Source organism: Alnus glutinosa, chromosome 8 (assembly GCF_958979055.1).
Source record: "Alnus glutinosa chromosome 8, dhAlnGlut1.1, whole genome shotgun sequence".
NCBI classification, from domain to species: Eukaryota; Viridiplantae; Streptophyta; class Magnoliopsida; order Fagales; family Betulaceae; genus Alnus; species Alnus glutinosa.
Window position 1 is genome coordinate 2,192,109 of NC_084893.1, and position 26,461 is coordinate 2,218,569.

The 26,461-nt window shown below is 34.6% G+C and overlaps 1 protein-coding gene and 1 pseudogene across 1 annotated transcript; one reads left to right on the forward strand and one right to left on the reverse strand.

Annotated features, from left to right (window-relative positions):
* Positions 1-1,414: 1,414 nt before the first annotated feature.
* Positions 1,415-13,598, reverse strand: LOC133875473 (probable protein phosphatase 2C 59; annotated as a pseudogene).
* Positions 13,599-24,465: 10,867 nt separating this feature from the next.
* Positions 24,466-26,067, forward strand: LOC133875985 (stemmadenine O-acetyltransferase-like). The gene has a single exon (XM_062314276.1). It carries the CDS (start codon positions 24,596-24,598, stop codon positions 25,883-25,885), a length of 1,290 nt encoding a protein of 429 aa, XP_062170260.1. The 5' UTR covers positions 24,466-24,595; the 3' UTR covers positions 25,886-26,067.
* Positions 26,068-26,461: the final 394 nt, after the last annotated feature.

Here is a 26,461-nt window from a genome sequence, read left to right on the forward strand (position 1 = left end):
ATTAGAAGTAGAAGAATTAAATTCCAAACTTCTCTCTCACTTCTTTCTTTCTTCTAATTCTCTGAAGTTCTTAACTGTACAAGACTGTTGTTTATTTATAATTGTAGTGTTAAGAAGTGGCCCCATATCTTTTTGTTACGTACCAGATAAGACAAAGGATAAAGACAAAAGAGTTATAATCAGTCTTGTGTCTTTGTTATTTGGTTATTATGTATCTCTCTTATTTTGTTATTATTTATCTATTAGCTAGAGTCTATCTTTAAGTAGGGAATAAATGAATAGTATGTTATCCCTGAGTAGTTGAGTATTATCTTTAATTATTATCTCTTTATTAATAGCGGTTAGTGATAGGATAGTCATTAGGATTAGATTAGGGTTAGATTAGTTAATATTAGGATTAGAATTTATTTGAATTTGAATATTAGAAGTTTAGGTATTATCTATTTGTAATTCCATTTAAAGATCATTTGGTCATTAATGAAAAATATGAAGTTGAATTATTGTTTGATAAATACAGTTTACTGTGTTTTGAGAGTTTATGGCTCACTCAAAATAGCTAACCTATCCATTTCCTGTGTTTTGTATTAATTGTTTCACATCACTTTTATGGTGAAATCGGGCTGTAGATGAGTGCTACAAACTTTCAATCGAATTTGAGTTAGACCTCATAATTAAAATATCGTCCACATCATCACAAAAATTGAATAAGTGGGAGCCCGTAGGATAAATAGAGATGAATCATATTTAGAACATGGAAAGCCTAATTAAGTAAGTGAGCGAATCAGGCCCGTGTGGCTTGCTACTTGAGTCCATAAATAGCTTTATTGAGTTTGCTGACATACAGTACAAAAAAAAAAAAAAAAAAACATGTATTTAGAGTTGTTTTAAGCCCATAAAATGACTCTAAACAATTTGTGCATTTTTTTTGAACCGAGAACGGGTCAATACATCAAGTATTAAAGACCCAAATTGAGCTGTGTTTACCTAAAACGGCTCTAAATTGAGCCACTTTTATTAAAACGGCTATAACCAGTTAAAGCAGCTTTTTAAAAGATGCTCAAAACTGTTAGAAAAAGCGGCTCAAAACGGTTAGAGCCGGCTCAAAATAGTTAAAGCAGCTTTAGAAAAACGGTTCAAAAATTAGAGCCGGTTTAAGGACCCTAAAACGGCTCTAAATAAATAAAAAATAAAATTTTTGAGTCGTTAAAAAAAATTAAAAATAAAAAGGGACTTGTAGAGCAGATTATAACCTCTGATTTCCCAAACACAATTCACGGCCTAAAGAAAACAGAAAGAAAGAATTTTTTTTTTAATTTTTTTTATTTTTATGAATGAATGAATATGGTCTGTTGCAACCATTGCTAGATGAATCACAATCAGGAGAAAAAATATTCTATCACATTATTGCAACAACAAAGCAGTAGACAACACAAAACACTAAAGACTTTACAATAGAAACACCCAATACCGCAACAACAAAGCAGCAAAAACAGAAAAACTAAACAAAACAGCAAATACCTCACTGATGCTTTCAACAGGCTTTCATCAAATTCAATCACAATATCACCTGGACAGATCCAGCATGATCAGCAGAAGATCCAGGAGTTTCCTAGTAAAAAAATGGGAAAATCATCAGAAATAAGCAACATGCATTTTTTTCAAAATCAAAATATCAAAACTCAAGAGACCTACGGTTGGGTCTCTTGAGACCCAATACCTCTTCGACAGTGGTTGTCGAGAGCAAGAGGGAGAGAGAGAGAGAGGAAGAAGGGAGAAGAAGAAAATGAAAGAAGAATTAAAGAAAGGAAGATGATGGAGAGTTATGGAGAGATGAGAGTGACGATCAGAGAGAGAGAGTAAAGAAAGAGATCTAGATATTTTATGGGTGAGTGAAAGGAAAAAAATAAAAATAAAAATCCCCAAAATTTAGAGCCGTTTTGGAAGAAAACGGCTCCAATCACTTATTTTTATTTTTGGGGTAATTACCTTTTTCCCCCATGAACTACCAAAAAATGCGCAATGCCCCCATGAACTACCAATTCGACCAAAATAGAGCATTCAACTACCAAAGACAACCATTTTCCCCCTTCCGTCAGTCAAAGGGGTTAAAATAAACGGTCAACGAGTCATGTGCCGTTTTATATGGGGGCATGTTGAAAGATGATGGTAGTTCATGGGGGGAAAAGAGGAAGATGGTGGTAGTTCATAGGGGGAAAAGAGGAAGAAAATGGGGGTAAAACGGCGTGTGACTGACGGAAGGGGGGAAAATGGTTATCTTTGGTAGTTGAATGCTCTATTTTGGTCGAGTTGGTAGTTCATGGGGGCATCGCGCATTTTTTGGTAGTTCATGGGGGGAAAAGGTAATTACCCCTTTATTTTTAATTAATTTTTTGATAACTAAGCATATAGTATACTAGCTAATTAAATATAGTATTACATATTAATTATAGGGAAAAGTACACATAAAAAATATTTTTTTTAAAAAAATAAAATTAAATTAAAGAAAAAAGGAAAAATAAAAAACAAATTTTTGTTTAAAAAAAAAAACTGAAAATTATAATAAAAAAATTAAATAAACAAAAAAAAAAAAAATTAAATGTGATCGATCGTAGTACGATCAATGTGATCGATCGTGGTACGATCATGTGTGATCGATCGTGGTACGATCTATGTGATAGGTCGTGGTATGATCATGTTTGATCCATTGGAGTACGATCTATGTGATCGATCGTGGTACGATCAATTTGATCGGTCGTGGTACGATCAATGTGATGGATTATGATACGATCTATATGATGGATTGTGAAACGATCAATGTGATCGGTCGTGGTACGATCTATGTGTGATCGATCGTGGTACGATCAATGCGATCGATCGTGGTACGATCTAAGTGTAATCGATTGTCGTACTATTTAAATATGATCGATCGTGGTAAGATCTAAGTGTGATCGATCATGGTACGTTCTATGTGATCGATCGTGGTACTATCTAAATGTGATCGATTATGGTAAGATCTAAGTGTGATCGATCGTAGTACGATCTAAGTGTGACTGATCGTTGTACGATCTAAATATGATCGATCGTCGTACGATATAAATATGATCGATCGTAGTAAGATCTAAGTATGATCGATCGTGGTACGATCTATGTGATCGATCGTGATACGATCTAAATGTGATCAATTGTGGTAAGATCTATGTGATCGGTCGTGATACGATCTATATGATAGAACGCAGTACAATCTATGTAATCAATCGTGGTACGATCTATGTGATCGATCATGGTAGGATCTAAGTGATGGAACATGGTACAATCATGTGATCGATCATAGTACGATTTATGTGATCGATCGTGGTACAATTAATGTGAGACTTTTTTTTTTTTTTGTTTAAACATTAGAGCCGCTTTTTTAAAATAGCTCTAATTGGAGCCATTTTAGTTGAAAAACGGCTTAAAAAGCCATTTTTATTATTATTATTATTATATTTTTTTTTTGTAGTGATAGTGCAAAAATTTGGGGGGGGGGGGGGGACGTCGTTGGGCAATGTAAACATTTTCTTTGAGAAGCCCATGTAAGAATGCGTTTTGCACATCCATTTCTCTTATGGACTTGCCCAAAAAGTAGCCATGCAGAGAGATGACCGTTAGAGTGAATGGTCATGGGCTTGACCATTGGGTTGTATGTATGGCCATAACCAAGGATCGATTGTTGATGAAAGCCCTATACATCTAAAAGGGCTTTGTGGTGTTCGAGTGATCCATTTGCCTCAATTTCCTTTCACCTTGAAAATTCATTTAGAGTCCACAATGTTCATGTCATGTGTGGGAGGAACAAGAGTCCATGTGTTGTTCTTCAGAAGGGAATCTAATTCTATGTTCATAGGATCACATCACTAAAGGAATTTAAATCAAACAGCAAGCCAGAGCTTTAAACTGAATAAACTTGATATAAATATTATAAATTCATCACAAGACATTGTCTTCATACAAAATGCCACAAATGGCAATCTACTATCTAAGAATCTGTGGTTGATTTTCACAAAAAGTCAGTCATTCTTCAAAGGCTTGGGAGTAATAATTTAGATTCAGGTAGGGTTTCGATCCTTCTTGTCTACAGCAACCGCATTTATAAAATTTATCAATTTTAATATATAGGTAGAAAATAGTGACCACAACTGATTAAGTAAGACTATCTATTCAAGCTTGTGTGTGACGTGAGTCATTTTTTAAAATTTATCTCTTTAGTTCTCTTTTAAAATGATTTTTTAATGTTTAAAAAACTTTTCTAATATCGATGCATAGTTTTCACAATACACTACAAAAAAAATCATTGTTTGATTCTTTTTTTTTTTTAGCCGTTTTTAAAACGGCTCAATATATAGTGTATTAAAACAAAGTTTGAGCCGTTTTAGAATTAAAATGGCTCAATTTTTTTTTATTTTATTTTTAAAAAAAAATTATATCATTAGTTTTTTTGGGTCGTTTTAGGGTCCCAAAATTTTTATTTTTATTTATTTATTTTTTTTATTTTTTTTATTTTTTTTTTTAGTACCTAATATGGCAAGAATAAAATAAAAGAGAAATGGCAAAAAGAATCAACACCCTGATTGCAAATGAAAAGAGTCTCACAGCAAATGATATTGGAATTTCGAGGTTCTTTACATATTCAAACATGCACGCATATTTTGTTGCTACATTCTAAGGACCCACAGCAGAAAGTAAGCTCTAGATACAGCTCTATGCTAGAAGCTGATAATGTGTAACACACACCAGCAGCCGGCCTGATGACTTTGTTTATATCTCTATCCTTAAGCAGTACAATTCTAAGATTTCTTATCACTATGAACTACTAGATTTTATTGCACCCCATCTTCCACACCAAGCTAAGGGTGCTTACCTGGAGCTGCTGTGAGAGGAAGTACCCCCTTAATTGCTTGATTGGCCAAGAAACGGACAACAACAATGGTAATATTATCTGCAGTACCTCTCTGATATGCTTCCTGCATCAGCCGCTTTGTTGCCTGTTCTGGCTCCGGAAGTGGTTTAACCATTGCAACAGCCTCCTGAGAAAAGGGGAAGAATCAGTGAGCTAAAAGCTTGGGAGTACCCACACGTCCAATTCAAAAATTCAAGAAAACACTTGACACCCATTCAAAACAATAAATTGCCAATTTTTTTTTTCTTTAAGTGATAAAAATGCCAGGTGAGTATACATGAGGTTAATGAGGTAGAGTGAAAAGAAAATACTTATTGAGTTCTGAAGACACACTATCCACTCTTGGGCTTTTACTACATGTAAGGGCATCATCGAGACATGGAAAGGGCAAAAAAAAAAATCTAGAATCATTGTGAGGGTGCTAGCACCTTATGGGATTCTATTTTTTAGTCTATTTGGTTTAGATTGGGTCATGCCAAGTCGAGTGGTAGATCTCTTTTCATGTGGGAGAGGTTAGTTTGGTGGTGTTCATAGTGCTGCATTGTGGAAGATGTTTCTATCCTGCATAATGTGATGTATATGGAAAACAAATGACCATAGCTTTGAAGACCGCGAGAGGACGGTGTTGAATTTAAAGACTTTTTTTCTTTAATACCCTGTACCACTAGATAGCTGCATATAATCACTTTCATATTTCTAGTTTTTGCGATTTCCTAGATCTCTTTTCCTTTTCTTTTGGATAGGTGTTTCTTTTGTATACATTGTGTATACTTGAGTTGCACCTTTAAGCTTTCAATGAATTTCGATTACTTATCAAAAAAAAAAAAATCCAGAATCAGAAAGCATGGCATACCTCATTTGTGACAACATCCCACAGTCCATCACCAGCAAGGATAAGAAACTCAAGGGAGCTGTCAATCTTTTCCTCCTGAAAGTTCCATAATGATGTCAGTGGCTGATTATATATTCTCATAAACTGAAAATGGGAGGCTTGGCAAACAAGTTTGATGCACTCCAATTCTACCAATATCAATCATGATGCAGGAGAAAATCAAACACAATATTTGAAGATTATATTTTGAATAAGATCAGCTCGAGAATGGAAAGAATTGTACAAAATATTTAAAGAATATTTTTAATTTTAGATATTTTTTTTCCATTTATGATAACTTTTCATTTATTGTTTAGGAGGTGATTCTAAGCCCGATTTGGGCCAGATTTTTGGCAGCCTACTTATTTTATTTTGTATTTTGTTTTATTAGGGTTATTAGGGTTTTGCTATTTTTGGTAAAACTCTACTAAAGGTCAAATTTTCATCTATATTAGTCCGGCTTGTGGGCATTTTCCGGAAAAGATTGATTATTGATATTTTCATTGAAATTCAGAGTTTGTCTCTGTGTTTTGGGATAATTCTTTCTGTTTTATTCCTTGCAAACTGCCTATTGAGCCTGCAAAATAATCACTATTCTGTCCGGCGTCAATTGGTATTAGAGCTTCAGCACTTTCCTGAGACGAGTTCTTCATCAGTTTCGATGGCTGGTGGTTGTCATGGGCAAGTTCCAAATGAGGAAGCTCCGCACCGTGATCGTAACATTCAAGATGTGATGATTGAGGATTTGCAGAGGCAAGTTGAAGAGTTAACACAGCGTCTAGGGGCACAAAACATGGATATGAAATGCAATATTGACGGTCGCAATTCACAATCCAATTTCGAGAACCCGTATTACAATTCTGTTCTAGTTCGGGAACAGCATGGTCGGGATGAAGAATTTGTTGATGAAGAGTTCCAAGAAGATGAGTTCGTTGATGAGTAGTTCATACATGGAGATGTTCATGATGATGTTGAACATGAAGATGTTGAAGATTCTTCACAAGGATTCGTGAATTGGGATTCTTCACCAACTTATGATATTGATATCAATGATGAAGATCTTGTGGGAGATTCTTTGTCGTATGATCAAGAGAAAAAAATCTATAGAAGATTTAGATTGGGTCTCTCCAACAATTTATGACGACATCTATCCTGACGAAAATGATTTATTGAATGAGGCAAGTTTTTTGGTTGATGCAACAAAATTTATTGAAGAAAATAATAATTACCATGTGTTTGATGAAAATCCACATAAAGAGGGATTTTAGTTGAGTAATGAGGAAAATAGTTATGTTGATTTCATTGGAATTGAAAGATTTCTATCAAATTCACCTAGTAATAAGTTGGATGTTGGTTTCAGCGTGTTAGCTGACAATTTTAATTTTTGTGATCAAGAACGAATTGATAATTCTTTGAAGACTTTTATGAAGTGTGAATTGGAGAAAATAAATGAAAGACATGAGAAGATTGATTTATTTCAATTTAGTGTGAGGCTAGTCGTTGTGATGGGTCACAACTTGTTTATCTTCTGGTTTCAAATTACTTTGGTATTGAGAAATACGGGATGTAATGAATTGATCGGCCATCCAAAAGATCGAGGTAAAGAAGATTCGTATTCGAGGACGAATTCTTTCCAACCCGATGAGACTGATGCAGGAGAAAATCAGACACAAGATTTGAAGATTATTTCTTGAATAAGATCAACTCGAGAATGGAAAGAATCGTACAAAATATTTGAAGAATATTTTTAATTTTAGATATTTTTTTCCATTTATGATAACTTTTCATTTATTGTTTAGGACATGATTTTAAGCCGGATTTGGGCAAGATTTTTTGGCAGCCTACTTATATTATTTTGTATTTCGTTTTATTAAGATTATTAGGATTTTGCTATTTTTGGTAAAACTCTACTAAAGGTCGAATTTTCAGCTATATTAGCCTAGCTTGTGAGCGTTTTCCAGAGACAATTAATTATTGATATTTTCATTGAAATTCAGAGTTTGTCTATGTGTTTTGCGATTATTCTTTCTGTTTTTTTCCTTCCAAACTGCCTATTGAATAGCCTGTAAAATAATCACTATTCTGTCCGGCATCAAATCAGAAGACTCCTTTCCTAAATAGGGACTTGCATTGTAGGACCCCAATCTCGTGCTCTTAAGTTTCTTTCATTTGAACCATTTACCATGTCAAAAATTAAATCAAGACACTTTATTTAAGTAAGCATCAAAAGTCAATGTTAAGACACACCTGAATTTCGGGATCAGCAATGTACGTACAACATATTGTTTCAAGAGCCTATCACCAAATGCACAAGAAACAGCAAGAACTCCTCCGACTCTCCAAGTTCCTGATGATATAATTTTTAGTCACCAAGACAAGCAATTCACTCAATCACCAGAAAGCTTGAAAATTAACATGTGATGACCTTACCAGCCCACATAACAAATCCTCTTGCTTCCTCAATCCGCTGTCGCTCATCAGATTGGTCTGGCTTGTGATCACGAGAAACAGCAATGTCTGCAGGAAATACAATGTTATAAGCAAATACATAATGAACCAAATAATTTATCAACAGAATTCGCTCACATGAGAGAGACACAAACTTAAAAATATTTTTGTGTGATTAGCTGCTGTCCATTATTAAACAGCCAATAGATGATATGCAGCATTTTTCAGCAGCACTCCTAAAAATGAAATCAAGCTAAGTCTCCTAAAATGATGAGAGACTAAGCATCAAAAGGACCTTTCATCAAAACTCTTGCATGTTCAAAATGACAAATAAAAATGAAAAGGGATTTCAGAATAGCAATGGCAACCTACTAAACAAAACTGAAATCATAAAGAAATGGCATAACTGAATCATAAGGTTTGCTAATTAATTAGCATATTCCTATAGAGGAATGAGAAGGGTTTTTTTTTCTTTATCCTTTCTTTCCTTTTGTATAGCTGTCAAGCGATTTTACTGAAAACTAAACCTTCCATGAAGTACTCAAACACATATGCTTCCCCAATCGAAAGTATGCACAGTAGAATGAGCTCTAAATGGGATGGTAAGGAAACAACATAATTAGCAAATCCTATCTAAGAAAAAAATCCAACGCCGCCAATTACTAAAGGGAATAACTGAATCACAAGAAAGCTTGAAAACAATATACAACCAAACACCTATATAATTATTAGGAAAAATTACAATTTAACTTCCCAAACTAACAGCCGTTTTACGAATAACCATCCAAACTAATAACGCTTGGACTTTGACCCCCTAAACTACCAAGAAGTTTCAAAAAGGTTCATTTTGGCAAAATATGCCTATAATACTACTGCCACTTGTCATTTTTCAATTTTAAAAAACCAAAATTTTAAAAATTAAAAATGGATTTCGGGGTGGTGGCCAGAAGGCCACCCCGAAATCCACCCTCAAGCCCTGGCACCACCACTAGCGCCACCCTCTCGGCAGCCACCCCCTAAACACCCATCTTTTTTAAAATAAATAAATAAAATTAAAAAAAATTAGTTTTTTAATTTTTTTTTAAAAATTTATCATTTTTTAATTGAAAAATGACACGTGGCCAGAGTATTATAAGTATATTTCGCAAAAATGTGTCTTTTTGAAACTTTTTGGTAGTTTGGGGGGCTAAAGTTCAAGCATTGGTAGTTCAGTGAGATATCCATAAAACGGCTAGTAGTTTAGGGGGCTAAATTGTAATTTTTCCTAATTATTACCTAGTGCCAAAAGCTGGAAAAGAAAAATAGAGAGAGAGAGAGAGAGAGAGAGAGAGTTAACAACACAGAACTAGCCAGAAGAGAGTTAGATATGATCGATACAAAGTGCTTTGAATAAAAAGCTGGTAAAAGATACAAATGTATATATCAAACAATAATACAGTTAATACGGTGACAAATTATAAATGTCAAAAATGCTTCGGCAAGTTGAAATCACAAGAGTATGGGATGTTTGGGTGCATTGTTTTTCAAAAACAAATTCTATTAGTATTTGCAATTTTTCAAAAACAAATCAGATTTTATCCAACTTTCTCTAATTTTGTCTCAAGAAGTCAAACCATCCAAACATTTTTTTCAACTTTATTTTGTCTCGAAATTGGGCAGTAAATTATAGTTGAATTTAAATTTCAAATAATCGAACTCCCAAATGTCCGATGATTAAAAATAATCCACTAATTTTTAATACTAAATTTTTACTTGGAATTTGATTGTAAGCATTATGAGAGTTTTGAATATAAAAAAGAAAAGGCAAAGAAAAAAACATAAAACAGTACATCGATCAACACTATATACGTATCTAGAAGCATCAATACCATACCGAAAACTTTTGAGGGGGAACCATTTGATTATTGGAGAGAGAGAGAGAGAAGAGAAACCATTTTAATGAAACCAGGGGAACACTAGTATCTACTACAACATGTTCCATTACATGACATTATGACAACAACAATATTAAAAAGAAACAAACCTCGCCATGCGATCTAATGTGCTAAAAGAAGTAAGTTTGACAATATAGAACTTCTCCAAAGCCTTTATTGTAATAAATGAGTTCCAAAAGTGGAAAGAAAGTCCCTTTAGATGGACCATCAACTACAAGTGCTTATTATGATAAAATCTGTTATGGGCCTACCGTGTGTGCATGCAGTGATGGGTAGCTGTGCAAGTGAACGTGTGGAGTGAATTGTGCAAGTGAACGTGTGTGCGTGCAGTGAGGGGTAGGTGTGCAAGTGAGCGTGTGGAGTGAATTGTGCAAGTGAACGTGTGTGCGTGCAGTGAGGGGTAGGTGTGCAAGTGAACGTGTGAAGTGGATTGTGCAAGTGAATGTGTGTGCGTGCAGTGATGGGTCTTGCAAGTTGTGAGTATTGCAAGTGAAGCTCAAGAAAATGAAGAGTGGTCGCATGGCATAGCAGTTAAGGTCCTCATGTGGGCTGGACGCCCAGTAGCTAATACTTAGCTACATTATCTTATTGCTTTCTAGAACTAAGAGGTAGTGGGGGAAACATGGATTGGGTTAGTGGGCATGTTTGTAATGGGTTAGTTATTTACATTCAGTTATTTCTTAATGGGTCAGTTTAGTACTAGAAGGTCAGTACCCAGATCGTGGGTTACTTAGCACTATGTGTATTTAAACCCAGCAATTGCTGGAGATCATTTTATGCAGACTATTATTTGTGAATTTCTCTTAACCGTGTGTTAGAGTAAATAGTTCATCTTAAGTACTGTGTTAGAGTGAACAGGAGGGTTTGACCCATTTAAGTGTCAATTGTTATCTTAATTTCTAGTAGTTATTAACCGCTTCAAATATCAAGGCCCATAACAGTGGTATCAGAGCCTCGTTCCAGCGACATGACGGAATGAACTAGGGCCCAACAAGCTGCTCAACAAGCTGAAGCAGTGGCTTCTCTCCAAGGTACTGTAGCTCAGCATGCTACCAAGCTGAATGACATTCTCACTCAGTTGGGAATTCTAGCTGTGAGTATTGCAGAGATCAAACAAAATACAACAAAGACAACCGAAAACCAGCCACCAAAGCCAACCGAAAATCAGCCCTTAGGGGAATCAAGTGGAGAGAATGTGGTTTCCAACACTCCATTCTCAGAAGGAGGAATTCATGCGCGCGCTCTTAAGCTGGATTTTCCAAAGTTCGATGGAACGGATCCCATGGATTGAATTCAAAAGGCGCAACAATTTTTCAACTATGGCAACACACCGGATGACCAAAAGGTAACCATTTCAGCTTTTCACATGCAAGGAAAGGCTCTCACATGGAAAGATGGGAAGAGTTTGTGGTTGCACTCAAAATACGGTTCGCTCCATCCGCTTATGACAACCCCATTGGGGCATTCACTAAGCTTACCCAAACAACCACTGTGGAGGAATACCAATATGAATTTGAGGTACTATCCAATCGGATTTCTGGCCTAACTGAGGAATTCCGTGTGCATACATTTTTAAGTGGGCTTAAGGAGGAGATTCGTATCATGGTAACAATGTTAAAACCTAATTGCCTATTAGCGGCATTTGGGCTTGCTCGGTTGCAGGAAGAAGAAGTGTACGTTGAGGAGGGATCACAATCAAAAGGTAAACACTTTGTCATCCAACTCCAATTACCAAATCAACCAGTCATCCTATTCCAGACTTCCAGCTCCTAATATTTACTCCAAACCAATACCTATACCCATTCCCCCAGATAATCATAGCCTTAAGCTAACCCTGCCATACAGCCGTCCAACAGCAATCCAAATACCTACAACCGCAAGCCAAATATTCCTGTTAGACGGATTTCTCCTACTCAAATGCAGGAACGAAGGGAAAAGAGTCTTTGTTACTTCTGTGATGAAAGGTATCAACCTGGTCATCGCTGTAATAGGCTGAAAATCTACTTGTTAGAAGGAATGGGAATGGAAGAAGAGTCCAGAATGCAAGAGAGTGCCGAGGAGACACTTCCAGTAGAAGAACTTGAAGAGGCCACTTGGAAGGATCCACACGAGCTCAGGAAGAAACATCCTGACCTTGTGGACAAGGTCTTTTAAGACTAGGAGATTGTTATGGGCCTACCGTGTGTGCATGCAGTGATGGGTAGGTGTGCAAGTGAACGTGTGGAGTGAATTGTGCAAGCGAACGTGTGTGTGTGCAGTGAGGGATAGGTGTGCAAGTGAACGTGTGAAGTGGATTGTGCAAGTGAACGTGTGTGCGTGCAGTGATGGGTCGTGCAAGTTGTGGGTATTGCAAGTGAAGCTCAAGAGAATGAAGAGTGGTCGCATGGCATAGCAGTTATAAGGTCCTCGTGTGGGCTGGACGCCCAGTAGCTAATACTTAGCTACATTATCTTATTGCTTTCTAGAACTAAGGGGTAGTGGGGGGAAACATGGATTGGGTTAGTGGGCATGTTTGTAATGGGTTAGTAATTTACATTCAGTTATTTCTTAGTGGGTCAGTTTAGTACTAGAAGGTCAGTACCCAGATCGTGGGTTACTTAGCACTATGTGTATTTAAACCCAGCAGTTGCTGGAGATCATTTTATGCAGAATATTATTTGTGAATTTCTCTTAACCATGTGTTAAGAGTAAATAGTTCCTCTAAACCGTGTGTTAGAGTGAACAGGAGGGTTTGACCCCTTTAAGTGTCAATCGTTATCTTAATTTCTAGTAGTTATTAACCTTCAAATATCAAGGCCCATAACAAAAACCACATAAAATCCAAAACTCTAGAAATTAAGAGATAGTACTGTATCAGAATGAAGACTAAAACTGGAAATTAAGAAAATCCTATTTAACGTCCAAGCTTTTGAATTGGTTTCGTCCAATGGATATATCAAATCCACGTTAAAGTTAAGTGGATAATTAATTAAGTAATACTTATGAGCCTTACCATTACCACCCCTACGGATCGATAACTGCTCTGGAATCCCCAACATTTGCAACAAGCAAACGGTCACCAACTAGGATGGCAGACTTGGCAGTGGAAGCAGTTGATCCGACATCTCTGTTCTGGCTATTTTTTGATTTGTTGAAAGATCGAGATGAGGGCAGTGGCTGGAGTCGGCGGCATCGTGAAGAGGTAAGGCGACAGTGGCGTCGAATGAGGGCAGTGGCTGTGTCCCGGAGGAGAGAGAGAGAGATCAATGAGAGGGAAAGAGATCGAGATTGACAGAGAGAGAGCTAGAGCTCGGTGAATCTCTCTCTCTCGATCGTCTCTCTGTCTCTCTCGATCTCAGACTCTCTTTCTCTCTCTCTGGATCTCTCTCTGTTTAGTCTTTGGGGGAAAAAAAGAAAAAAAAGGGAGTGAGAATTGGCACGTTGAAATTTCACCCTCCCGCAAAATTTTTTTTTTTAAAAAAAAACAACAACAACAACTTGCACTCGTTTTGAGCAAAAACGACTCGGAATAGAGCCCTTTTTACCCCCCCAAAAAAAAAAAAAAAAAAAAAAAAAAAAAAAAACTTCTAGTGAAGCCTTTTTTCGAGTTGTTTTAATAAAACGACTTCACTTAGAGCCGTTTTAAGCAAAAATAACTACACTTGGAGTCGTTTTGAGTAAAACAGCTCTAATTGGAGTCGTTTTAAAACCGACTCTAATTATTTTTAATTTTTACTCAATTTTTTTATATAACTTAAACTCGTTAATTAGCTCGTTAATATATATATATTACTAAAAATAAGTTATATAAATTTAAGCATGTATATTATAATTAGTAATTAAGTAATAAATGTTGTGTATATATGTTACTTAATATTTATATGTATGTTCTCAAAATATATATATATATATTTATATGTATGTGTATTAGTTAACATATATACTAACTAGCTAGTTAGCTCATAAACTAACATATTATCTAGTTAATTAATTAACATATGCTAAGTAAATATAATTAACTATATGTTATTCGATATTTCTATATATGTATATTATATATATATTGTAGTTAACTATAGTCACGTCTATAGGTCATTTTTTTAATAATATATATTGAATAAGCATATAGTATACTAGCTAATTAAATATAGTATTACATATTAATTATAATACGTTGATAATAGTATTACGTATGTTAAACTAGCTAGCTAACATATAAATTAGTTATTAATGCTTAGTATATAACGTATATTGTATAGTTATTATATAAATAGTGTATATATATATAAACACACATATATCACATTACACAAGGTTAATTAACAATAGTTATATATTATACTTATATTATAGTTACATAGTTATATAAAATATATTAGACTTGCTACTTGCTCACATATATCACATCACACGAGGTTAATTAACAATAGTTATATATTATACTTATATTATAGTTACATAGTTATATAAAATATATTTGACTTGCTACTTGCTCACATTATACATATACCATTAGTTTATGAACTTGAATGGCATTCTCAACGAGCTCGAGCTCGCTCGAATTTTAAACGATTGAGTCGAGTTTGAACACACATTTTATAGATTGGCTCGAGTTTAAGATTGACAATTTAAGCTCAATTCATAAACGAATCAATCTCGGCTCGTCTTGATTATAGCCCTAAATACAACTTATGTAGTGCTCTATATAGTATACTATATAGATATAGGGTTTATACATACACTACAAAAAAATTAGATTTTAGTAACCTTACTTTAGTAATATGCAAAACCCTTTTGCACGTTATTAAAGTTTAGTAACCTTACTTTAATCATGTGATGCTTAGGTAACTAATGCCTCAGTTGCTAAAATAATTTTAATAATGTGGAAATTGTCACCACGTTACTATTTAGTAACACACAAAATTTTGCACGTTACTAAATTAGTAACGTGTCAAAATTAACACGTTACTAACTTTAGTGACTTCAACATTTTTTCACGTTACTAAAATTATGTTTTTTTAAAAAAATAAGAAAAGAAAAAGAAATGAGAGACGCTAGCGAAAGAAAGGATCGATCAGACCAAACCAAACACCATTTACACTTATTACATCTTTTTAATTTCCTTCGGCATCAATGGCAAAACCGGGCAACAAACCCTCCATCTACACGTAACTACTCTCCTTCAAGAACGCAAAATTAACAATCTTCAGTACCCTAAAATCAATTGATAATAGCTCAAATAAATCATAGTAAAACTACCTTGGAGAATTTCTGTTTGAGGCTAAGGGAACCACCGAGAAAATCTCATATGATCTCAACGGAAATTAGGTCATTGACCCACCGTAAATCGCCTTTACTCCTTTAGCTTCGTCGGAAACCGTCTCTCTTGCTCCTCCGGCGACGACCCACAGGCGACCCATGGGATTTGAACATCCGGTTACTCTCGGCTCCTCTAGGTTTAAAGGTTCTCCCCCGAGGTATCTCTTCTTCTTCCGATCTTTGGTTCTCGGGTTCTTCCCCCAACTTCCGGCTCTTTCTCTCCTCTCAATCTCTCTTTTTCTCATTCTCTCAGTGTTCCGTCCAAAATAAAGAAAAGGAGAAGAAAGACTGAAAGAGAGAGAACCGGGAAAAAAAAAAAAAGAAAAAAAAAAGCCAGATTTGTAGTCTGTAGAAATAAACAAAAGAAAATTAAAAATAAAAAATAAAAAACTTTAACTTTTGGACAGTGGCGCACGGGGACACATAATTTTCGTGTCCCGCATACACGCCCCCCAAACTGGAATCATGAGCTTTTTTTTGTTTTTTAAAAATTGAAAGATGAGACTTTTTATAATTTAATTAGTTTTTTTGAAATATATATATATATATATATATATATATATATATATATATATATATATATATATATATATATATATATATAATTTTCTTCTTAATTTGCAGTTTTTTTTTGTTTTTTTTTTTAAATAAAAAATAAAAAATCTTCTTCGTTTTTTAATTTTCATTTTTTTTTTAATTTTTTTTTGTTTTTCTTTAATTTTTTTTTTATTTGTTTTTAAAAAATAACTTTTTTATTTTACTTTTTTTTTAAAAAAAAAATTGGTTTTTATAATTTTTTTTTTTTCATTTTTTTTTTAAAAAAAAAAATTTTCATTTTTTTTTAAAAGGTTAATTTGGAGGTGTTTTAACAAAAACGGCTCTAATTGGAGGCGTTTTTGTAATGGGAGGATGAAGAAAACAATTTTTTTAATAAATAAATGAAAGAATTAGTGACGTTTTACAATATTTGACACGTCACTAATTAGTGACAAAATATTCTATTGATCCTATGATCCTACCATGATTAATTGGACTAGTACTTATTAGGAACAATCACACGTTAGATCGAAAATTCACTGTGTCAAGTATGATTGATCTAACTCTATCACGATCAATCGAATTAATTAATGCACTATGATTGATTGGATGGTCTATCGATCATATTGTTATCGATCAGTTTACTACACTAGCATCAATCGGATGTTCGATCGAACATTTACTGTGTCAAGTCTAGTTGATCAAACTCTATCACGATCGATAGATCATCCGATCGATCGTGATCGTTCAATAGGATCGACAGAATATCCAATCGATCGTGATCAATCAATAGGATCGACAGATCATCCGATTGATCGTGATTGATTAGTAGGATCGACAAATCATCTGATCGATCGTGATTGATCAATAGGATCGACAGATCATCCGATTGATCGTGATAGATCAATAGGATGATCGATTAATAGGATCGATAGATTATCCGATCGATTGTGATCGATCAATAGGATTGATAGATCAACTGATCAATCATGATAAATCAATAGGATCGATTGATCAATATGATCTACAGATCATCCATACTATCGTGATAGATCAATATAATCGATAGACCATCTGATGGATCATAGTGCATTAATTAGTCCGATTGATCATGATAGAGTTCGATCAATTGTACTTGACATAGTGAATGTTTGATCTAACGTGCGATTGATCCTAATAAGTACTAGTCTGATTGATCATAACAGGATCATAGGATTGATAGAATATCTGTCACTAATTAGTGATATGTCAAATGTAAAACGTCACTAATTCTATCATTTTTTTTTTTTTTTTTGCTTCCTCCTCCTGTTACAAAAGCGCCTACAATTAGATGCCTATTCGCTGGTAATACGATCAAAATAATCAATCAAACTTGACACAAGTGAAGGTTTGATCTAATATTTAATTCATCATAGTGCATCGGTCCGATCTATTGTGACACGAATATTCGATCAATCAAACTTGACATAGTTATCGATTCGATCTAACGTGTGATTGAACATGACATGATCATAGGATCAATAGAATCATCCAATCGATCATAGTGTATTACTCTGGTCGAAAAAACCAATTTTTCGAAAAAAAAAGAAACTAAAACATTTATTTTTTTAAAAAAAAAATTAAAAACATTAAAGAAAAAAGAAAAAAAAATGAAAATTAAATAAAGACAAAGTTTTTTTTTTTTCTAAAAAAAAAAAAAATAGGCAAAAATTATGAAAACAATTTTTTTTAAAAAAAAAAAGGAAAAAAAAAGATTTTTTTTTTTTTTTTTTTTTAAAAAAAATAACTGAAAATTAAAAAAATCCAATTTTTCTAAAAAAAAAATTAAAAAAAATAAAGACGAACGAAAAAAAAAAATGAAAATTAAAAATTAAAAAGTTTTTTTTTTTTAAAAAAAAAAAAACAAACGAAAAAAAAAAAAAGTAAAACCAGTTTTCTATTAAATTAAAAAAATGAAAAAGAACCATAACAAACGAAAAAAAACTATAAATTAAGAAAAAGAACAAATATATATATATATATATATATATATATATATATATATATATATATATATATATATATATATATTTTAACCCCATAAACTATCACCATTTTTCTGGATTGCCCCCCAAATTACTAATGCTTAGATTCTGGAGAAGTATTTTTGGATTTTTGGCCAATTTCTGTTAGAATTGACGGTATAAATAGACGGATGGAGCCAAAAAATCAGAAAGTAGTAGTTTAGGGGGCCATCCGGAGAAATGGTGGTAGTTTGGGGGATAAAATATATTTAACCCTATATATATATATATATTAAAAAAAACCTAATTAAAAAAAAAAAATCTCATCTTTCAAAAAATAAAAAAAACTCATGATTAGCTTTTGGGGAGGGGGGAGTGGCGCGCGGGACATGAAATTGTTTTTTATTTTTTGTTTTTGTTTTTAGAAACATCTTTATCTCTTTCCTGTTCACTCTTTCTCCTCATTTAGTAACGTGAAAAATTTACTACGTTACTAAATATTTAAAATTATATTATTTTTTAAAAAAATATATTGATTTAATATTTAGTAACGTGTAAAATTCTACACATTACTAATTCAGTAACGTGCAAAATTTTGCATGTTACTAGTTCTTGAAAATTATATTATTTTTTAAAAAATTATATTGACATACTATTTAGTAACGTGCAAATTTAATTTAGTAACGTGAAAAATTTTGCAGGTTACTAAATGCTCAGTTTTTTTGTAGTGATATAATATATTATATATACTAAATATAATTATAACTTATATATATATATATAGTTTATGAAGTAGCTTGCCGACTCGGCATGAGGGTGTCTGTGCCTCCTCCCCTTGTTACGAGTCAAGCGGCATTTAATTTCTCAACCTGTCTCTCTGATGGGAGTGGTAAGTGGGGTGCATTTTTTACCATTGTGGACTTCCAAAGATCTTGCATATACGGTGCTCACTTCTCACTTTTACCTGCTAAGAGCACTAGGAACAGACGCCCTGCATACATTCTATAAGTAGTTCTATTCCTTAAAATAGAAAAAAAAAAAAAAAAAAAAAAAAAAAAAAAAAAAAAACTACAAAATAGTCTCACAACAACAGTTTTCCTAAACTTAAGTTAATTTAATTAACAGCTTTTGGTAGCTACAGTACTACCCAATACATTGGGTACCAACGATCTCTCTCCTCTCTCCTCCCTCCTCCCTCCTCCCTCCTTCAGCTGCGTGGATGTGGGCATTGTGGGTTCTAGTTTCCTCTTTCTTCTTCTATCTTCTGCCCATCAACCACCTACTGAAAATAAAAGAGAAAAATCATGTTGCTGGCACAACCTCCATTGAATAGGGGATGTATGGTGTTGTTGGCTACAAAACTGCATGCACACTTCTATTATGGGTCCTCGCTGCTTCCCGGCGTTGGGTTTTTACTTTCTTCCCAGACGCCTTGTATCCAAGCAGATGAAATCATCCCAAAAGAAATCAGAAGAATTGTTGGCTACCAATTCCTTGTCCCTGCGCAGCTCTTGAGATGCAGACAAGAGAGACAGAGAGAGAGAGAGAGAGAGAGAGAGAGAGAGAGGAGTTTGTGGAAGAAAGAAAAAAAAATAGATAGACGAAATAGAAAGAAGATGGAGACGAGAGAGAAGAAAAGATTTTATGAAAAAAAAAAAAAAAAAGAGAGAGACAGACGAGAGGGAGAAGACGGAGGCGAGAGAGCTGGAAGAAAAAGAAAAAGTAAAAGTAAAAAAAATATTATTATAATGATATAGAGAAATATAAAGTGAAACTGTTGTGTAGTGTATTTTTATAGGAAAAAAAAAAGTTGTTTAATTCCTTAAATTTTTCTAAAATTAGGAAAAGTAGTTGAAAATTTGCTACTACTGCTCTAAGGGGAGGAATCGTGTGTTACGTACGTTATTGTTGGCTTTGATGGGTGCAGCCTGTCGAGATGGCAATTGAAAAGCCTAGTTGGGCTTGGACCAGTTACCTTATAAATGGGTCTTTTGTCCAGGCCTAGTAGATTTGATCCGAATCCATCAAATACTATAAAATGGTGATCCACCCGCGAGATCAAATATACCCAGCAACTTTTTCTTTTTCTTTTTTTAAAAAAAAAATGGAGCAAAAATGATATTTAAAATGCATGGAGTTGGAATAGGGGTTTGCAGCGTACATTTTGGATCTAATCCCTTTTTTTTTGTTAATAAGTACATCAACAAAGAAATTACAACAAATAAAAACATAGGGTTGTGCAACCCAGCAAAGAGCCCCGAATTAACCTCATCAATGAAGATAAACATAAATTAAAAAGGAATGCATCAAATAAATAACGCGTCCCTATATTTTCTTGGTACGAAGATCAATAAAGGTGGTCACCAATTAAGGTGGTTTGGTAAAGCGCACCACAAATGGCGCAGCCTAGAGGCGCAAGAAGGGCCACAAACCTCAAAAGGTCCAATAACCCAATCTGTAGCCCAGTAAAGAAACAACTGTAGTAGCATACCCAAAGGTAAACCATGGCAGCAAAGAAAACACTTATGAGGGTCAAAATGAAGCTGATAGTGGAGATAGCTTTACTAGCCCAAAGAAAACTAGGGGAAAAAAAATAAAAAAATAAAGGAACAAAACACTGGCTGCTGGCGTGGCGGAGGCCACTCGCCGACGATGGTTGCCAGGAGGAAGCATAGCACCACGGGTGACCGACGGCAGCTGTGTAAGGCGGTGGAAGCCATCATGCTCGGCGTAGGGCTATCCACACATCGGCACGTGTGAGACACGCATCCACGAGTAATATCTACTCGTAGGCACGTGTGGGACACACTTCGGCACGTGGTGGCCGGATGGATAAGCGGTTGATGGCAGAGCGGAGCAGAGGGAGCCTAGATTCTGGTGAAGTGGTGCTTGTGGTGGTGAAGCTTCTTGAAATGGACATCTGATTTTGAAAAAATAAAATCCAAGAACTTCTAGAGGGGGGGGGGGGGATCCAAGGCTGAGAACGACATGTAAATGCTGAAATCGGACCATCCACGGTGAAGGAGAAGCCAGTGAAGATGTTGAACCAAGATATATTGCCAAGGGCGATAGATAAGACCTTTAAAGAAGTAGTTTGAGCCTCCAAAGAAGCGAGAAATGGAGGGGGAAGGAAGAGGAGGAGGGGAGTAAAGGGGAAGGGGGAGGAGGAGGGAGTGGGTTTCATCACCTCCTCTTGGACAGCCATGGGAAGAGGTTTAAATGTCTTCAAGAGAGAGAAGATAGCGACCAAGCTAAGAGATCTGGATTGGATCTAATCCTTATTATCAGCAAAAGTCTTCCTTTTCTGGGTCCAGCCTTTTGCAATTATATATATATATATATATATATATATATATATATATATATATATATATATATATATATATATATATATATATATATATATATATATATATTTCACTCGCTTGGCCTACTATATATACCATTATCAAACATTTTCCATTCGACCACATTTTGCTATTCCCATAACCATGGGAAGTGCTGAAGGTCGATTCCTAATTATTCTATTTTTTATGCAAAAGAACATTTTAACTGATCGATGTTCTAATAAGGCATATTGTTTACCCGTGGGATAAAATGTCTTGCAACTTTAGATTTGATAATGGTATATTATTTTTGGCTAATCAATGGGATAATGTATTTATAAATACGTACATTTATCCTATCAAATTATAAACCCAATATTTTTATAAAATTACAAAAATATCTTGATTTAACAATTAAAACCTAAAAAAAAAAAAAAAAAAAATTAGCCTAAAAAAAATACCAGATCCGTGGGTCAAACTCGACCCACGACAGGTCACACCAAACCCTCCGTGGGTCATGTGCAATCCACGACGGGTCATGCGCGACCCACAATGGGTCACTTGCGACCTATCATGGGTCACAAATGTTACCCTCGGTGGGTCATGTGTGACCCACGTTGGGTCACTGTGTTATTCTTTTTCTTTTTTATTTCTTTTTTTTTTTTTTTTAAAAAAAAACATATGTATTTTGGGAATTTCAATTCTTCCGTTAAGATTTAACGCTGAATTTAGATGGAAGGGTTAACACTGTAAACTTCTGAAAGATGGTAACCTTTAAATTGAAACTTTTTAAAGTTTAGGAGTATGATTGCAAAAGTGATAAAAGATCATAGGTGGTAAGTGAAATTTTCTTAAATTTTTATAAACAATATTAAACTTAATTTATTTAATATTGTTTATGAATACACAATTAGGTTAAATAATCTTTTATTTTTGGCTAAATATTTTTGAAGATTAAAAGTTTGCTTAAAATAGTATTCCAACAAAGTATTTAAAATAGTGAAGTGTCGTACCTAAGGAAAAAAATAAAGAAAAGAAAACTCTTGTTGTCAAAACGATGAGACCAACAAAATTACCTAAACAATTAAATATGGCCGTTGCTATGTATATGAGGATGCGTGGAGGAGGATGCTGAAATATAACCTGTCAAAATCACAACTAGAGACAGAATTAGAGGGAACATGCCAGAGAGAGAGAGAGAGAGAGAGAGGGGGAGACATGTCAGTGGCTTCAACGGCGAGAGGAACGAACGACAAGAGAGAGACGCCAGTAGACGAAGGCCAACAGCCAAACACCGACCTTCTTCCACTGGAGCTGAACAGTCTTCAATGACAAGAGAGAAAGAGGGGGAAGGGTTCGAAATTTTGGAAGAAAATGAAAAAAAAAAAAATATATATATATATATATATAGAGAGAGAGAGAGAGAGAGAGAGAGAGGATAAAATTACAATCTTTGTACAACTATTCCATAACTCCAAAACACATTGGGTGGGATCTACATATAAGACTCACATACATAAATTCCATTCTATATGTCTTAATTGTGAGATAGTTATGCAATATGAGTTATGCATGAATAACTTTATATTTATATATATATATATATATATATATATATATATATATATATATATATATATATATATATATATATATATATATATATATATTTTACAAGTGCAAATCGACGTTGGGCATGAGAAAAACTGTCAATATACAGTGACAAGAAGAACTTTAAATTGTGGTGGTTGATGGATGTGCATAATTAAGGCAAATAACTAACATTGAATGAAAAACTTCATAGTCAGTAAAACTCATTTATTGAATAACAACTTTATCCAGGGGTGGAGAGGATCCCATTCCTTATCCAAGGGGTGTTGTTGTACGCATGAGGAGAGCTCATCCTTTATACACAAAAATATTTTTATAATTTCACGTTATGTAAAATTATAAAAATATCTTTATATATAAAGGATCCATTCCTTTTCAGTTCTTTATACTGACGTTGAAGCCGATGTATACGCTGAAAAGGAGAATAAAACAAAGAAGGAATAAACTTAATGGGATGATGGGATGTTCAACGTGACATCCATCTAGATAATCAAGCTAATAAAAGAAATGATAAAATTACAATCTTGCACAACTATCCCACAATCTTAAAATGTATCGAGTGAGACTTACATGCATGGATCACACCTCATGTGTCTTGATTGTGAGATAATTATGTAATATGTGTTGTGCATAACTCACTTCCTGGCTAATAAATAGATAATAGGAGGTAAAAGTAAAGTAAAACACTCGGTTTTATTTTTATGGATAATTACATCATTAGTCTATGATGTGGTTGGCCTAAATTACAAATCACTCCATGTGGTATCAACATGAATTCTGAAATCCATGTGGTTGGCTTAATTTACAAATCGATTCCTGAAGTCAAATTCTATTAAAATTTTTCACAGATTCCGTTAAACGCCACGTAAACGCCAATAAGATGGCGACATGTATCCATCTTAATAAAAAATATAAATATATTAAAAATTAAAAAAATAAATAATAATAAAAAGCAAAGGTTGGCAGCCACCCTTAACTCCTAAGGCCACCCCGAATTGCGTTTCGGAATGGCACAAAGGCCACCCCCGGCTACTGGGGGTGGCGCGCAGCGACCCCATTGTTTTGTTTTTTGTTCTTTTTGTTTTTAATTTTTTTTTAAAGAAGTTTTATTTTTTTTTAATATATTTATTTTTTTTTATTAAGATGAATACGTATCGCTATCTTATTGGTGCTAATGTGGTACTTACGTAGCGTTTAACGGAATTTATTAAAAATTTTAACGGAATTTGACTCTTGGAATCGATTTGTAAATTAAGCTAACTACTGAAATTTCTGAATTCATGTTGATACCATAAGAAGTGATTTGTAATTTAGACTAACCACGTAAATTAACGATGCAATGATCCATTATTTTTAACATATGTTACGTATGTTTATCTAATTACCATTCACCTAGAGAAACAAACAAAAATTTAAATATTTCATCTTACCTATTAACAAAATGTGATAAAAGTGATGAGTGGGCAGGTTGGTTCTGAGTAAAAGTACTGATGGCGATGATGAATGTTGAAATAATCTCCAGGGAAATTATTGAACCATCATCTCCAACACCCCGTCTCTATAAAAGCTTCAAGCTCTTTAGAAAAGAAGCATAAACATTGAGTGGGCAGGTTAGGTTTTGAGTAAAAGTGATGGCGATGATGAATGTTGAAATAATCTCCAAGGAAATTATTAAACCATCATCTCCAACACCCCATGACCTTAGAAAGACCAAACGTTCCTTCCTAGACCAACTTGCACCCACCTCTTACATTCCTATCATCCTTTTTTATCAACCCAAGAATGGCCATAATGTTGATCATCAAGTCCAAACATCTTCTCGGCTTAAAAAGTCCCTCCAACAAACCCTCAACCGCTTCTACCCTTTTGCTGGAAGCATCAAAGAAGAAAACTCCATCGACTGCAACGATGAGGGGGTCGAGTATTACGAAGCTCGAGTTGCCTGTAAGTTATCACAAGTTCTCCAACACTTCAACGTGGAACTCTTGAACCAGTTTCTGCCATTTGAACCCTATGAAAGCCATGAAATTCTCTTAGGTGTCCAATATAATATCTTTGACTGTGGTGGAGTAGCCATTGGTGTGTGTGTTTCACACAGGATCGCAGATGGAGCTTCAGCCACTACATTTCTTGGCGCCTGGAGTGCTACATCTCGTGGAGATCATGTACTTGAAGCTGTCTGTCCAAAATTTGATGCGGCCTCGTACTTCCCACCGAAAGATATATTTTGGGGCGTGGGAGACATGGGGGTCACAAAGGAAAACATCGTAACAAGAAGATTGGTGTTCGACAAATCAAGCATAGCAGCTTTGAAAGAAAAGGCTTCCTCAGTGAAGCTCCCAACGCGTGTGGAGGCAGTTTCAGCGTTCATATGGAAAAGTCTAATGGCGATATCCAAATCAAAATCAGCACCAGCAGGAGTGCATGCAGCAGTTCATGCTGTGAACATACGGCAGAGGATGGTCCCACCCATGCCAATTCATTCCTTTGGGAATCTTTGGTACTTTGCTATAGCAATATTATCACCACATGATGAGCTTGATCGTGATAGTAATTATGGTTTTTTGGCGAGCAAGCTAAGCAATGCATTAAAAGAAATCGACGGTGATTACGTGAAGACACTACAGACCGATGCGATTCCGGAGTCGCTCACAAAGTCAGTGGAGCTGTTCTCAGAGGGTGACTTAGAGTTGTATAAGTTTACAAGTTGGTGCAGGTTTCCTCTTTATGAAGCTGATTTTGGTTCGGGGAAGCCTACCTGGGTCTGCAGTCCCAGTATGCCTTTCAAGAATCTTGTGGTGTTGATGAGTTCAAGAGACGGACATGGAATTGAGGCAATTGTTAACATATTAGAGGAAGACGCTGTCGAATTTGATAGTAATGAAGAACTCCTTCCATTTGTTTCTTGGGCATGCAATTAATAGCTGAGTACTGCTGAGTGCAGGCCCCAGGCGCCAATGACTTTCTGTTGGGACATGAATAAATCAATGTATGTCTAAGCTAAGTTACTTTGTGTATCTACAGTCTACAGATATATATCTTTGAGTTTACTTTAATAAAGTTTAATATCAACCTTTTCAATAAATTAAAGAGCTCGAAATTGTCTGAGTGTCGATGGCTAGATCACTTAATGCTATTAGCTGCGGTGGATAGCAACCCACCAGCTATATATGCTTCTTTTTAAATTTTAAATTTTATTATTAATATTTAAATTTGGTGAAAACTTTTATTGCACGTTATCTTCAAGATCGTGTACAACAAGTCATTTTATAAAATTGTAAAAATCAGACTTAAAACCTAAAGTAGGCTCTAAGGTTTTCTGTAGCGACATCCAGACAGGTATATATTAATAAAAATTGGAATTTATTAAAAATAAAATAAAATGTATGATTAGGCTCAGGTGGGGTACGTACGTCTAATCACAATGGTCCACTTGATTTATCATTCGATAACGACAAGACAAACAAACGACAATAATTTGGGAACGTTAAAAATTG